The sequence below is a fragment of the Taudactylus pleione genome, unplaced genomic scaffold (assembly GCF_031769625.1).
Source record: "Taudactylus pleione unplaced genomic scaffold, aTauple2 ptg000796l, whole genome shotgun sequence".
NCBI classification, from domain to species: domain Eukaryota; kingdom Metazoa; phylum Chordata; class Amphibia; order Anura; family Myobatrachidae; genus Taudactylus; species Taudactylus pleione.
In genome coordinates, this window is record NW_028285198.1 from 1,214,422 (window position 1) to 1,230,698 (window position 16,277).

A 16,277-nucleotide genomic window follows, 5' to 3' on the forward strand; every position below is an offset into this window, starting at 1 on the left:
GTTTAATTTATTAACAGTTCCTTATATAGCGCAGTAAATTCCGTTGCGCTTCACAATTTGAATTTACATTGTACTAGGTAAATGAGAGCTCAAATGTGATTAGCTCCTGTGGGCAACGCCTCCACGTTCACTTATTTGGAAGTTTTACCCCATAGAGCTTTATTTATTTAATGTCATTGATCAGCGTTCATTTAATCAGCATTTCTTTTATTTTTTTGACAATATATCTGGCAGAGGTCACTACCTCGCACCTCTGGCTGCAAGGTTAGGCTTGGCATGAGGGCGGCCAGTGGGCACCAACTGGAATATGCTGACTTTGTAACCTGTGAGCTGTCCGTAAGGATTCCTTAGAACAGTTTTGGGCAGGGCAGAAAATTGGATGACCTCATATTGTGTGATGTCATCCACTGGTGCTCTGGATCACGAGCGCCGACATCCCGTCCAGGTTGCAATCCCAACACCTCCAGGTAAGTAAGCTTAACCCAATCCCTCCCTGCAGCCTAACCACAGTACTTACCTTTGGAATCCCGGCGGTCAGAGTGCCAGCGCCTGTATTCTGATATGTGTTGGGGTTTCTGGTGTCTGCATTCTGAATACCGGAATCCCAGCGGTCGGGATTATCATCCCATGCCTGAAATATCAGTATGTGTGAGAATTCCATGAGGCAGAGGAAATGGGTTACACAAATACTATTGATAAAAAGTATAATGTATAAATAACTCACAGCTCCCACAAATGTGTTAAACAAACTGTAGTGCCTCCAGCTCACATTATGCCGCACACAAACCTCAGTTCACATATGCCACAGCGCCCCCCCCCCCCCCCCCATGATGGTGGAATGGGGGGGGCATCTGCCCCAGGTGCCCTGTTTATCTGGCTGTGACTGTTACCCTTTGACACTGAAGTAAACTTTTTTTTTTCTTGCAAACTTGTCCTACGTTTGGGCACCTCCTGTTCCTGACGTGACCTGTAATTCCACTACCATTAGCTATACACTCGTTGAGATCTGCTGTGAGAAGTTTTACGTAGAGGTGTCCTTTATTAATCAGGAATACAGTGACGTGGATTAAGCGCAGGGTTGGGACAATACCTCTTGTGTTCCTCCCCCTTTCCCTCTCTCTTGCCAATGCCTCTGAGCTGATCCCTTCTGTCCTCTGTCAGAGATTGCACAATTCAGAGCACCTTAAAAGGCTGTGAGAGATTTGGTACATTTCTGTGTGTATATATCATTTTATTTTTTTTCTTCTAGGCCTGTTGAATGCCCTCCGCTGTCAGCCAGGAACACAGATGTAAAAAGATATATACTCCTACGATCAGGGAGAGAAAAAAATAAAATAAGCAGACAAAAAAGTGTTTTCTCAGTTGTTGCTGTGTTTTGCATGGCGCGCTCTATAGCTGCTTCATCGCTGCTGATCGAACCGAATGACCCTTAGATACAGACTCTAGTCACGTTTTTCTATGGTGACTATTACTGGTCACCTGGCAATGAGTTTGTGGATTGGATGGATATTTCTGTTTTAGGAAAATAAATAAAAATATAAAACCCATTTAAGAAAGTTATGGAATTGGTGCGACCGTGCGCATTTGTTGATCTGGGTCCTTTAAGAAGTTAGGACATTGAACTTTTTGCAGTTTGTGTGCAATATTGCATTATGTACATGGCAGCCAGTATCTGATAGTTGGGTCCGTGCAAAACCGCACATACAAAGCTCCAGGTGTGCATAGGCTGGAGCACATGAAGTGGGACCTCTAATTGGGTTATGGCTCCTTTTTGTGAACCAGACACCGACCCTGCAATGCTGGTGGATAATTAACCCTTCTATGCTCGGCTGACTTCTCGTAGAATTCTGCAAAGTAGGAGGTCGTTCGGTGCTGTACCTGGCGTTTCTAGAAGGGGATTTAACCCTGAAGACTACAGGTTTAGTGTCCAGAAAAAGAATTCACCAACTTTTATATGGTCAGCCCGGGACACCGTATTTCCAGTCGAAAAAAGTGAAATGCTTTCCTTTTCACTGTTCTTTTTTTATTTGAGGGCTGAAAAAGTTATTCACAAGAAGCTCGGGGATAATTGCACCATACTCTGAAGGCGTATTAACTACGCTAACCGTTTCCGAAGATGATGCATTTCCGGAGCCTGTTCAATTAGAAAAATAGTATGATCTTCCAATACTAGTGTATGTGATTTCAGGGAGTTCCCAAACTCCGTCCTCAAATCACCTCAACAGTCCAGGTTTTAAAGATGAGACCGGGCTGGGTGTGCGTATAACAGTGGTGACATTATCACTAGCTCAAAAGGTACAGTACTATATACAACCCCTTAGCACACCCAGGTATAGCCGCCTCAGGTATGGACACGTGGGTTACATTATACCCCCACTAGAATAGTGAATGCAAACAAAGAAATGTGTAAACACCCGGTGGCGCTATACCTTCCTATTGCTATACTGTTTTCTACTATTAAGTTATAGAGCCACCAGGTGTGACATTATCACTGTCCCCCCCCACCATGGAGCAATTACTGGGGAAAGGAAGAATTATTATTATAATTATGTTTATTTATAGAGTGGCACAAGTGGTCCGCAGCGCCTTACATACAGTACAGGGTGCACAGAACATTACATTACAGACCAAAACATAAACAGAACACAAGTAACAATTAGTAACACAATTCTCCATACACAGTACAGCTCTGAAGGTGAAGGCTGTCATAGAAGTGCTAGAGAAGAGTGCTGTGAGACAGTGGGGAGGAGGACCCTGCTCCTAGGAGCTGACAATCTAGGGGAGAGAATCTAGGGCATGATGTGGTTGTGTGCTACAAGAACATGGCTACATGTTCGTTGTGTGATGGATTACAGGAGATGAGACTAGGGGTATACTGAAGTGCGGGTTTTTAGAAGTGGAGATGTTGCCCATAGCAACCAATCAGGTTCTAACTATTATCTTCTAGAAGGTGCAGGTGTTGAGTAAAATGTCATTGGTTGCTATAGGCAACATCTCCACTTATAAAAACCCCAATTTTAGTATTTATACCCCTAATTGCATTAAAATGGTGGAAGGGAAAGATGACCTAAGTGCTACGGAATAGTAGAACGCATCATATTTTTATTGCATGGTTACTTCTATAGGAAATCTTCTCCTGTTATCATGTATGCATGTCAAACTATGCAACATCTTTCTGGCATCATTTTGTGACGCAGCACTCCATTGGAGCAGTACACGCCCTCTTCAGGGCTGCACGCATTGGCGTTGCTTCCACCGTCTCCCTGAAATGCTTTTTCACACACAGGCCACATAGCACAGGCGACTTAATTACGACCTCAGCCAATTGGATTGTACCATCTGTGCACAAGCACGGAGATCCTTTAAAACCTGTACACACTATACAATTGGCGATGTGCAACGATCTGTTTTCTCGTGTAGTGTGTAGGCATGGGTGTGTTGCTGATAAAATGGGCAACAAATGACCACAAACGCTCTTCTTCCATTTTGGAGTTTGTCAGACTGCGCTGTGTGTTCTCGATAATCTAACCATATTTCCTACAATTTTTTTTATGATTACCTCATCATCCTTGTGGGCAGCACAGACGGTGTAATGGTAGCATTACTGCCTCACAGCACTGAGGTCGTGGGTTCAATTCCCACCACGGCCCTAACTGTGTGGAGTTTGTATATTCTCCCTGTGCTTGCGTGGGTTTCCTCCGGGTGTTCCGGTTTCCTCCCACACTCCAAAAATATACTGGTAGGGAAATTTGCTCCCAACAAAAATTAACCCTAGTGTGTATGTGTGTGAGCATGTGGTAGGGAACAATGATTGTAAGCTCCACTGGGGCAGGGACTGATGTGAATGGCCAACTATTCTCTGTAAAGCGCTGCGGAAAATGTGTGCGCTATATAAATAACTGGTAATAATAATAATAATAATAATCCTTGTGCGAGGACATATGCAAATCCATGCGCCTGAAAATCAGCAGGTTTTAAAAATGTAATTGTGGGTGCCGCCAATATCCAGGTGCTTTCACTTACTCACAAATAGTGTGTAGCTAGCTTTAGGCTGCTTTAGGGGCTGAGTTTGGGGAAACGGGTGTGGTATGAAAAGTTCATTCAAAATGGTTAAAATGTCGACACCAGAATGTTGATCGGGGGGGGGAGGTTTCTTATTTTAGTCTAACCCTAATAAAAATAATAAAAAAAAAAAAACCTGTCGACATTATGAACATGTCCGCGTTTTAATTTTTTAATTAATTTATTTTTTTATGGTGACCTATTGCTTGGCGACCTGATGTCCGTGTTCACATTATCCCCATGTAGGGGAAACCCTAGACCAGAGGTTCCCAAACAGTCCAGGTTTTAAGGATATTCATGCTTGGCCACAGGTGACTTAATTAGTACCTCAGTCAATTTGATTTAACCACCTGTACTCATCCATGGCTATCTCTAAAGGCCCCCATACATCAGCGATTGATTGCAGCAATCGTGCAATTTGCAATCTATTGTGTATAAAAAATCTTTCCCTTTTTCAATCGATTGCACGATTGCTGCAATCAATCTCTGATGTATGGGGGGCCTTAAAACCTAGTCTTTTGGGGAGCCCTGAGGGCTGCCTTTGAAGTAACCGTCCAATTCATTGTGTAGGGCAGAGGTCCCCAATCTGAAATTAGATTTCCATTACCATAAGTGAAGGATGAATAGACCCCAAAGACGGCCTGATAACTGTCACGGGCCCACAGTAACAATGCTCTTAATTTCCAAGAAGACTGTGATGCAGCAATGTATGGTTTATTAAGTGTGTACCCGCTATGTCGCTGACTTTGCACGCTCCCGCACGTCGGGTGACGTCGCCCGTCAGATCCGTATGCAGGTCCAACGAGTGATATTGTCGGTGGGGACCATGCTGCCAACGAGGCATGGCCCCCATTGTCGTGCCGTTGCATCGGTAAGTCTGTGCGCGCACTTGCCGATGCCGGGACCTGCCACAGATGACATCATGCTGGGTACACATCGCTAAGCATGAACCCAGCACTAGAGTGTAAAAGCCAGTACACTTGGTCACCCTAGCTCCACATGAGCTTTTTACAGATGTGACCGTCTGCGGAGTTATTAGTTGTGAATACCTTTTTAGGAGGTGGTGTGTGAAATATGGTCGTACTCAGTCTGCAGTACCACGTGTGCCTTCTGACTTGGTGATGCCAGTCATTCATCGCCATGCTGCCACACTTTCCTGGATGAAAGGACATTGCTCACCGAGTCTTGCTGATGACACTACCCGTGTGTGCTCCTTCAATTCTTTTGATGAAATTGTCCATGGATCCAGGTGGCAGCAAAGTCCTGAATTAGTTTTGGGATAAAATAGCCTCCTATGGTGGTTATTTTGTGTGCACCCTGGTTTTATTCCAGTTCTGCTGCTGTAGGTGACTTTGCAGCGTCCTCTGTTATTGGGAAAACACTTACAAAAGCACCGCTGCCTCCGACTAGAACAGTTGATCCAGTCTAAGGCGCCAACTCATCTACTGGGTTCATTTTTTTATTTTTATTTATGGCATTGATAAGAATACGTGATTTTTCAAAGTGGTTTTTTTTTTTTTTTTTTCTTTTCCTTTTTGTCTTTAGATATCCGTCATCCTGAAGAACTCTCGCTGCTCCGGAAACCGAGAGACCCAACAAAGAAGAAAAAGAAAAAAATTGACGACTTGTCGGAGGAGAACATTCTTGAACTTGAAGGGCCCTTAATGACACCGGGGTCTGGTTAGTATAGGGCCTAGGACCGGCCTCCTTATGGGAATTCACTTCACAGATAGCTCACCAGTTTCAGACTGACCAAATGGATTTCTGTGAGATTCCTATATTATAGACATTTGTGCCTTGATCTGTCCACATTACGCTGATATTCATAATCGCGCAATGTTTTTGTTTTTCTTTGCAGAACTTCCAATATTGTGCCTGTCACGGACACCGTGGAGGCAGCCATTTTGTGGGCTGAGCTGCCATCCATGAGAATGTAATCCATCCACTGGGAACTACTGACCACACGCCTTAGACTTAATCAAATTGCTTTCTCATAAACTGCCTACTAGATGGCTTTCTATGTCATTTATACCTCAGTGATATTACTATAACCTATAGAATGGATGAGCAGCAGTCTTGTGGATGTTGGTTTAACCTGCAAAATGGCAGCCACCACGTAGTGTTGGAATACTCAGTTTCCAAAGCACCATTGGCTGTTATTTTACTTAAATGCAATTTCAGTTTGTCCGGCTAAGTCTGACCGTTCCGGGGCGCTCTCTTCTTCCTGTTCTTCACTGTCTCTTTCTGTCTCATTTCCTTTCTCTTTTTCCCCTGGTCTCCCTAGGCACTGATGTTCTATACATTGGTCCAGTGAAAGGTGAGTGCCGGCTCCTCCCTCTGCGCCTTTGTGTCCCTGTCCTGTCCTCACTCCTGTGTTTTTCCCATTCTTTTTGTATTTCTTTGCAGTCTCCAGAAGCATGCAGGAAAATGTTGTGGGGTGTTTTTTTTTATTTTTTTTTTTATTGTATTTGAAGCTAATCGCATTCTGTCTTTTGAGGAATTAGAGACCTAAAAAACAGGATAAATATATAGTATATTTTTTTTATCAGGAAGTATATACTCCAGCCCGGGCCTATACAGTAAAACCATGACCCCCACGTATGATTCCCGTGATGGTAGCCCCCTCTCGCCCACTTCAGCATGGTTTGGTGACAGTGCCTTGTCAGAAGGGAATCCTGGAATTCTTGCCGTCAGCCAACCAATTACTTCTCCAGATGTTGTCGCCAAAATGTACAAGCCTCAGTCCCTTCTCGACAAAGCCAAAATAAATCAGGGGTAAGCGTGTGTGTGTGTGTCTTCTCCCCCCCCCCCCCCCCCCCCCCAAAAAAAAAAAAAAATCTATTTCTGACAGTAAGCTAAAGACATTGCATATGTGAAGGGTGTTCTGATTTATTTTGTAGATGGCTGGATTCCTCCCGGTCTCTCATGGAACAAGAGGTGAAAGACAATGAAGCCTTATTACTTAGATTTAAATACTACAGCTTCTTTGATTTGAATCCGAAGGTAATTTGGCAAATTTTTATTTTTTTCTCCCCGTCCTTGCAGTGCGATATTTTGGAATAATTTGTGCCGCCTTCAACAACTCTAATTGACTGGTGGGCTTTAGCCCCATGTTGACCTATGAAACTAGAATAAGCTTCTAGACACCAATGGGGAGATTTGGCAAATATTGGAGAGGGATAAAGAACCAACAATTCAGCGTCTGTCATTTTGCAGGCTGTGCTAGAAGGTTGACAGCTGATTGGTTGGTACTTACTTTATCACACCTTGGAGAGAGAGCATGTCTGTCTGCAGTCTTCCTTTAGTGGTCTATCACCGTATCCTATTCTGACGAGAACATAATCTTGATCTGATGTCCTTTTTAATCCTATGCAGACCTTGATCGTCTTGCCAGGCCATCTGACATGTGGGGTCTGCCGTGGTCTGTAAATGAATAAAATGCAACTCTATCAAGACTGAGGGGTAAATTTACTAAGAAACGAGTTTGGTAGAGGTTTTTTTGTTTTGTTTTTTTTTAACTCCCTTTGCTTCACCAAAACTCAGGTGAGTTTACCCTTTAACAACTCGCAAATTTACTAAGAAGTGAGTTTAGCTGAAAGTGCGTTTTCCGATGGTGAAGGAGAACAAACTTTTATTCCCCCCAAATTGCGAGTTTAGATGAGATTACGTACCCGAGATTGCAGTGTTTTCTCTGCAAAACTCACCCAGGCAAGCAGCCTGCACATATCTGTGAGATATGTGAAGGCTGCCTGATGGGTTACCTATAAAAAAAATAAAAAAAAACAGGTTAAATGTTGTTGTTTTTTTTTTAAAAGATGACGTGGGTTCCACTCCCACCCACCCCCCGAAAAAAAAAAAAAAAGCCTAACCAGCCCCGGACTTGCCAGCCAGTCCTGGTTCCTAAAATTACAGGGAACAAAATGAGTAGGGTTCCACTGTAATTTAGGAACCAGCACCTGGCTGCAGGGCTATTCCTGGATTTAATTCTAGGGGGGAAAAATTGCGTAGGGGTCCCCCTATAATTAAAACCAGCACCGGACCCAAAATGGCCAGGCCGTAACGCCACATCCCGGAGACCCTTTCACCGGGGCTCCATGGCCTAAGTATTGTCAGCCCAAGCCGGGCATCTCAGGAGGGGTCTCTTCTCTCCCCTCCCCCCTCCCCCCCACTTCAAAAAGAATATCTACTCCTCTAGATCCTGGCGCTGCTCTCCGTAACATTCCCCCCCCCATAATTAAACTAGAACCGGCCCCACTTTATTACCTCAGTACCCAACGCTCCAGGGGAGTGGGGAAGAGCCCCGGCTTCAGTCCAAGCCTGGGGGGGGGTTTGAGAGATGAGACTCCTTTTTTGGGGGAACCCCATCTCCCCTGAGATGCTACAAACTCACCCCCAGATTGTAAACTCTACTTTTTTTTTTTTTAGTAAATTTGTGAGTTGCAACTTTTTCATGTACAGTACTTCCTAGTTTGACCGATGGTGAGTTTAGTCGAGTTTGCAAACTCACATGAGTTTTAACAGTGAGAAGAGAAAACTCACTTACAAACTCACACCTGTTTGGTCTTAGTAAATTTGCGAGTTTGAAAAACAGGCTAAACTCACATGAGTTTGCAAACTCGATTCTTAGTAAATTTACCCCTGAGCATCTTCGGTTGACATCAACTATAAATATGGATGATTAGCGATAAACCTTATCCAACTGGGACACGAGTAACCTTTTTTTCAGAGCAGCCACGGCAGGGGGTGTGTATTGGAGTGTTGGGACATGCTGTAGAAGCCAGCACTCGGCAGTATTTTGTGTTTCCTTTGCCGAGTGAGTACATACAAGGTTTTCTGCTGTGTGTAATGATCAGTAGCCTCTAATACAGCAGAGATCCGCGGTGTGAGCCGCTTTTGAAATACATTTTAAAGGTTCTTTTCCAGTTCCCAAAATAAATGATGATCTGTAGAATGTTCTGCTGGTTTGAACGAAGAATAGACCAATGAGACTTTAGGGTATACAGTAATTATGTTGGCACTAGGCTGTCAACGTGCCTTGAATGTCAATATTCATGGATGTTAACATGTTCAGAGTGTCAACATTATCAATGTCAGCAGCCAGAATGTCAACACATGATCTTAGGGTTAGTGTTGGGCTGCAGTTTGGTTTAGCTTAAAATCTTATTGTCAAATTGACTGTCCAAAATTGTCTGTGTCGACATTGTGATGTCTAATTATTGAACATGTCGTCATAAATGTAAGCATTCAGACCATGTCAAGGTTATGCTGCCAACATGCTAGATGTCAATATTATACCGCACCTGACTGTTATTTGGCAAATGGTTGTACGGCTACACAGGCAGCATGAAAACGCCATTAGGTAAAGCCAGTTTAAAATGAACAGATAAAAATATTACAGTGGAAAACATTTTAGGTCTTCCTCATGCTAAGGCTATATCTAGCCGTATCTTGGGTCTGGGATCCGTGATTATAGATCATGGGTTGGAGGTCATATATCATGGTTTTGTGGTTGGAGTTCGTATATACAACCAATAAGGATTGTTGGTGGACATGTATGTGGCAGGGTTTGGGGTCGGTGGTCATATACTGAGGGGAAGGGGGCTGGTAGGGTTTAGGGTCTGTGGTCATGTACTGAGGTGGAGCTGGCTGGGTTGGTGGTCATGTACCGTGGGGGTCATGGTCATGCACTGAGGTGGAGCTGGTTGAGGTCGGTGGTCATGTATTAAGGGGGAGCTGGTAGGGATTGGGGTCGGTGGTCATGTATTGAGGGGTAGCTGGTTGGGGTCGGTCATGTGCTGAGGGGGAGGGGGGCTGGTTGGGGTCGGTCATGTACTGAGGGGGAAGGGGGGCTGGTCAGGGTCTGCGGTCATGTACTGAGAGGGAAGGGGAGCTGGTTGGGGTCGGTGGTCATGTACTGAGGGGGAGCTGGTAGGGGTTAGGGTTGGTGGTCCGGTACTGAGGGGGAGCTGGTTGGGGTCGGTGGCTATATACTGAGGGGGAAGGGGAGCTGGTCAGTGGTCATGTACTGAGGGGAAAGGGGAGCCGGTCGGTCTTGTACTGAGGGGAAAGGGGAGCTGGTCGGGGTCGGTGGTCATGTACTGAGGGGGAGCTTGTAGGGGTTGGGGTCGGTCGGTCATGTACTGAGGGGGAGCTGGTAGGGGTTAGGGTTGGTGGACAGGTACTGAGGGGGAGCTGGAAGGGGTTAGGGTTGGTGGCCAGGTACTGAGGGGGAGCTGGTAGGGGTTAGGGTCGGTGGTCATGTACTGAGGGGGAGCTGGAAGGGGGTTAGGGTTGGTGGTCAGGTACTGAGAGGGAGCTGGTTGGGGTCGGTGGCTATATACTGAGGGGGAAGGGGAGCTGGTAGAGGTCGGTGGTCATGTATTGAGGGGGAGCTGGTAGGGGTTAGGGTTGGAGGACAGATACTGAGGGGGAGCTGTTTTGGGTTGGTGGCCATATACTTAGGGGGAAGGGGAGCTGGTCGGTGGTCATGTACTGAGGGGGAAGGGGAGCTGATTGTGGTCGGTGGTCATGTACTGAGGGGGAGCTGGTAGGGGGTTAGGGTTGGTGGTCAGGTACTGAGGGGGAGCTGGTTGGGGTCAGTGGTTATGTAAGGGTGTCTGCCTGTTCGGGTCTGCAAATCCCTGCACAACAATCTGTCTGACTGATGCTCGTATATTGCTGTGTTTGTAGTATGATGCCATCCGGATCAACCAGCTCTTTGAACAAGCAAAGTGGTCCATTCTTTTGGAGGAGATAGAGTGCACGGAGGAGGAGATGATGATGTTTGCGGCTCTGCAGGTAAGTGAGCGGCAGCTGCTGTCTGCGTGTTTGTCCTTCTGTTCTCTCCTGACGTTGGCAGCCAGTCAACCGGGGCCGCTCTCTTCTGCTGTTAAGCTAAGAGATATTTTGGTTGTGATGAGTGTTCTTTTTGTTCGATACGGCGTCCTCCTCCCCACCTCCTGGTATCTGTGTACAGAGGGTCACTGAACTCTTCCTGGCAGGGAGTCTGCAGCACATCTGAGAGCAATCCTTGGGATTGGGACATATCCGGAAGCTTTGCTGACACATGCAGACCTTAAATACTGCACAGCATTCTCCACAGGCAGCAATTTACAGCCAATATGTATTTCCATTTGTCCATGGTCTTACTTTTATATTGGCTATGTCTTTTTTTTTTTGTTTTTTTTGTACGGTTATTCTGTTTGATGTGTGGTAAATAGCGCATAGCTAGGTGGAGTGACTGCTCCCTGTAGGCTAAAGTAGGAAAGGAAAACTAGGAAGTGTTCTTGTAAAACTTAAACCAAAGTGGTTTAAGATGTGGGGAAAATGATGATGGCCAGCGTAAAATGGCCGTGGCTCCTACGGTATGTCATTTCTAGAGCTGCAAATTGATGCATGTATAGGTAATCCCTGCGCTCCCCTGCACCAGGGTGCGCGTGAAGGGAGGAGCTTTTATCAGACACGGTGGGCCTGAATCTGAGGCGCACCGAGACGTGGCTGTGTCTTTATGGTGCCACTGAGGCACACACTGGCAGCAGAGATGACCTGTCTCGTCGCACCATCGAAACATACACCAGCCTTATGCTAGTGCAGTTTCTGCATGTGAACATGGCGTCCTGTGTCAGCGCTGCTGCATTTTTAGACACTGTCGCTGTTAGCGAAACGCCCGCCCCTGCCTAATCACCACCCCCCCCTCCCAACCCTGGCGATGACTGCCAGGAACGCCCATTGAAAATCTCGGCTCTTGCGTCCGAATTTGTTCTGCGTCTCCCGGCGGTAACTGTTGTGATGCATGCACGGTACTTGCCAGGTTGCAAACTGCGTCCAGTTGGCGGTCACAGACAGGCCCAGGGTGAGGGATAGATTGGCAGAGATGTGTTGGTTGTCAAGTACAGAGGGCCTGGACCAGTGATGTTAGAAACCTAAATGGCCGCAATCTCCGCGTTTTGACCCACATCGCATAATACCCGGATGCTGTACTGAAGATGGCAGGAGTGGCTTCAGTTGTCCAAAATAAAATAGCTTGTTCTCTACTCCTTTTTTTTTTTTTCACAGCGTGTTTTTACCTTCATGAATCATTTCCTGAATAAAAATTTTGGGGTTTGAATTTTTGCTCTCCTGCTGCTGCTGTTCTAATGTTACTGGAATGGCTGCTGCAGCTCTCCCCGCAGTGTGAATAGATGCCGTGCGCATGTCATCTATTCACTCACTGGTGATTCTCTTACCGGAACTATCCCCCCTCTGGACTCTGCGGCCCATGGGTGTGGACGGCTATTTTGGCGCTGGTATAAGGGCAGGGGTGCATTTTAGCGACTTCAAATGGGGAAGGGCGCAGCGTCCTGCTGAAACAGCCTAGTGGGAGCCATGCATGCATGCATACATACATACATACAGCGTTCCCGCTAGGCTATTTTAGCGAGGCGCCGCGTCCTGTCTGATTTTAAGGGGGCAAACTGCGCCCTGCCATTTTAGCGGTGCCCCGCTAAAACGGCCTGCCCTGAGCCTTCCCCACCTGTGGGCCGCAGTGTCCCGCAGGTGGGAAGAGTTGCGGTGAACCATCACCGCCGGATGAATAGACACCATGCACATATGCGCGGCATCTATTCACCATGAGGGGAGAGCTTGGGGGGGAAGCCCAGCACCTCTATAAGTGCTGTGCACTCCCCCAAGTGTGACAAATTGGAAACGTGTTAAAAGGACATGCCCCCTCCCCGGCCAGCCATGCCCCTTTTTCGGGAGCGCACGCAGTAGCGCATCACCCGCAGTCTTGTGGGAATTCTAATTATGGTACACAATCACTTTTTATTTTGTTACCTGGCAGTAAAAGCTGTATATCTACCATGTAAATGATATTGATTCTGCAGAAGTCCAACAATTGTCTCTTTTACAGAGGTGATTAGAAAACATTATAAGAAAAATGTTTCGGGTTTTCAACGCATCAAGAAAATGTCTTACTCCAAGTCCATAAAATTCAATAATGTCCCCTCTAGAGGGGGGAGAAAATAGAATTGTAAAAACAGAGGAATGAGCGCGTCTTTCACTGGAGACGTTCCTGAGGCTCGGACATCTGATCTGGGAAAGTGGTTGCATTTCCTGTTGTCTTTGTATATGTGAAATGGGATCTGTTTTTCTAGCACAGCTGTTGGAACAGTTAAGTCGCCTTCACTATTTTTAAACGGGGGTGCGTGGGTGGGTGGAGTGGTTTCCTTGCAAGAGTTTGCCTACACCTCTTGGCTTTCGTTACGTGAAATGAGCAGCCGACACTGGATGTCCTATACGGATTCCTTTGCGTCCCAGCCCTCGCATGACGACCGGTGTTTAGTGACTAATCCCAGGAGTTGGTTTAGGTCTGGCCTGTTCACTCCTAAACTGTGATTCAGACTCGAAGCTCATATGTCAGAATATTTCTAGTGTCGCACAGGGTCTGGGAATGCGAGCCGCCTACTCTGTGCAATGCTATAGGGCTCCCGGCTTTTATCGGCCACACTGCTGATTCAGAGTTTCAATGAAGGTCTCTGGGGTGTGAAATCCAATCTGTGACCCTCTCATACAACCGGCATGTAATCGCCCAGCGCAGAGTTTCCCATCTGGACCAGGTGGGGATTCGGGGGTACGTCAGTCGTCATGCTATTGGAGGGTCTTGTATTGGGAAGGAGTGAATGTGTCACCAGGGGGCGCTAGAAGGGATGTATTGCACATGTATGGGCCTAGGAGATTACACTGTATACGTTCGCTGACGTTTGGAGGAACTTGGCCAAAACGTGCAGACCTATGGGGGGACATAAGGGAAAAGGTGGAAAACCCCCGACTATTAAGCTGCCAGCCGTGTCTTGAATAATACTCTGGTTATGCGTTTGCATATGTACTATGAGATCTATAAACACTTGTAGTGGACAGGACACTGGCCGAGCTGGTATTTCTGGTACATGGAAAGTCGCAGTTATCCAGACTGAGCACTGTAGAGGGAAAGGCTTCTATCCGTGTCCCCTCCCCTCCTACTCTCTGCCTCCCCCTAGTTTTATAATGAAGCGAGTTCTTTGCTTGCATGAGTGAGTTGCTTTGATTTAATTAGTACTGCAGCACTGTTGTATGGTATGTGTTACATTACTTTATAAACACAAAATGACCTCTCTGGAAATAGCTTTAATAATTTCCATCTGTGCGAGTGGAACAATGAGCTCTGACAATCCTCTGCTCACCTGACCTGCACAATGATTCCTGCTTATGTCAGGCTTATTAATAATGTTGTGTACAGAACCCACTGCACAGACCTAGATCGTTTCACTCGCCCACCACTGTACATGATCATAATACACATCTATTACACTGTATACAGACATAGGACACTACACCCCCAACATGACCTGACCACTGTACATGACCATAATACACATCTATTACACTGTATACAGACAGGTCACTACACCTCCAACATGACCTGACCCATATACATGACCATAATACACCTCTATTACACTGTATACAGACATAGGACACTACACCCCCAACATGACCTGACCGCTGTACATGATCATAATACACATCTATTACACTGTATACAGACATAGGTCACTACACCTCCAACATGACCTGACCACTGTACATGACCATAATACACATCTATTACACTGTATAGAGACATAGGACACTACACCCCCCCAACATGTCCTGACCGCTGTACATGCCCATAATACACATCTATTACACTGTATACAGACATAGGACACTACACCTCCAACATGACCTGACCACTGTACATGATCATAATACACATCTATTACACTATATACAGACATAGGACACTACACCCCCAACATGACCTGACCACTGGTGGCTTACTTAGTCTCAAAATAATTAACTTTGTTTAGAGACAAATGTCTGCTTATAAAGTTGTGCGGATGTTCCACTGTTTAGCAGACATGGAAGTTCAGATGCCAATAACTTATGGACCATATTGTATAGTTGTTGTGGGATTGCGCTTCTCACGCCTGCAACATGCTGAGGATCTAAAGGCGGCAGATAGTTCTTGTGGGTCTCCAGATGTTTTACAGGAGGTGACGCAACCTCCCACCAGGACAGGAGTCCCAGTATTGAACACCTACATAGTTTGGGGTATTCAGTCGGGAAGCCGGCGGACCTAATCCCGATGGCCGGCTTCCCGACTGTCATATCCCGGCATCTCGATCGAAGGGACGCAGAGTGCGGATAGCTGCGGGGGGGATGGTTAGGTTTAGGGTTCCCGGGGGGACTTGGGGTTAGGCACCCCCCCGGGAGCTTAGGTTTAGGCTAGGGGAAGGGGGGGTTAGCGTTAGGCACCCCCCCCCCTCCCGGGGGACTTAGGTTTAGGTTGCGGGGAAGGGGGGGATTAGGGTTAGGCACTGGCGGAGGGGGAAGGTTAGGGTTAGGCACCCCTAAGGGAGGGTTAGGAGGTAGAAATAGGTTAGATAATACTTACCTTGGGAAGATCGGGATTTCCTCCTCTGCCGGGATGCCGCTGTCGGGATTCCAACCGCTGGGCATAGGTCCGGCGGTAAATCATACCGATTCCGTAGTTTGGACTGGAAAGTTATTTGGCAATGTTGCGAGCATTATCTGCGTATCGGAAAACCTCTACAAGGTCAAAGTGAATTTCTGGGCTTCTTTCTAAACTGTGAACCTTGCAGTAAGTTGTGTCCAGTTCAGTTTTTCTAATATAGAATATACAGAAATCTAATCTATGCATTTTGTGTATAATGTCCAATGTTATTCAGTCAATAACATTATTTAAATAATTAAAGACTTGCCAAATATAATTGGGTGATGTCTTTAGGATTATTGCACCGGAAGGAACAGTGTAGTTTTGTGTTATGTACTTTCTAATAGGCTTGTGTTCAGTATCTCGTGTTCTAAATTTAAGACTATTTGTGTTACTGATGTGTGATAGTTGTGTATGGAAGGCCACTGTCTACAAGAGCCGCACACTGCAGCCAGGTATAATCTCATTTCATTTAAAAGGATGACTCACCCAAGTTATGAATGGTATAGAGCAGGGGTCAGGGAGCTTTTTTACCTTTTACCCCAAAATATATTTAGATACGCCAATGTTGCCCCCTTGATTTGAAAGGAAGGAAATCGTATAGTAGTGCCCCCATAGTTATGCCCCTGTAGTAGTGCCTCCATAGTTATGCCCCTGTAGTAGTGCCCCCATAGTTATGCCCCTGTAGTAGTGCCCCCCA

General features: G+C 46.1%; 1 protein-coding gene across 6 annotated transcripts in view; it reads left to right on the forward strand.

The window, feature by feature from the left end:
- Positions 1-16,277, forward strand: part of FERMT2 (FERM domain containing kindlin 2) — a 75,022-nt gene that overhangs the window by 39,007 nt on the left and 19,738 nt on the right. For 4 of the 6 annotated variants that reach the window (XM_088457955.1, XM_088457959.1, XM_088457956.1 and 1 more), the window contains exons 4-8: positions 5,608-5,742; positions 6,347-6,379; positions 6,612-6,837; positions 6,963-7,065; positions 10,753-10,860. In XM_088457955.1, the coding sequence (XP_088314081.1) occupies positions 5,608-5,742; positions 6,347-6,379; positions 6,612-6,837; positions 6,963-7,065; positions 10,753-10,860 (605 nt within the window). The remainder of the gene's footprint in view (positions 1-5,607; positions 5,743-6,346; positions 6,380-6,611; positions 6,838-6,962; positions 7,066-10,752; positions 10,861-16,277) is intronic. The other 2 variants (XM_088457960.1, XM_088457961.1) reach the window with 1 other exon arrangement.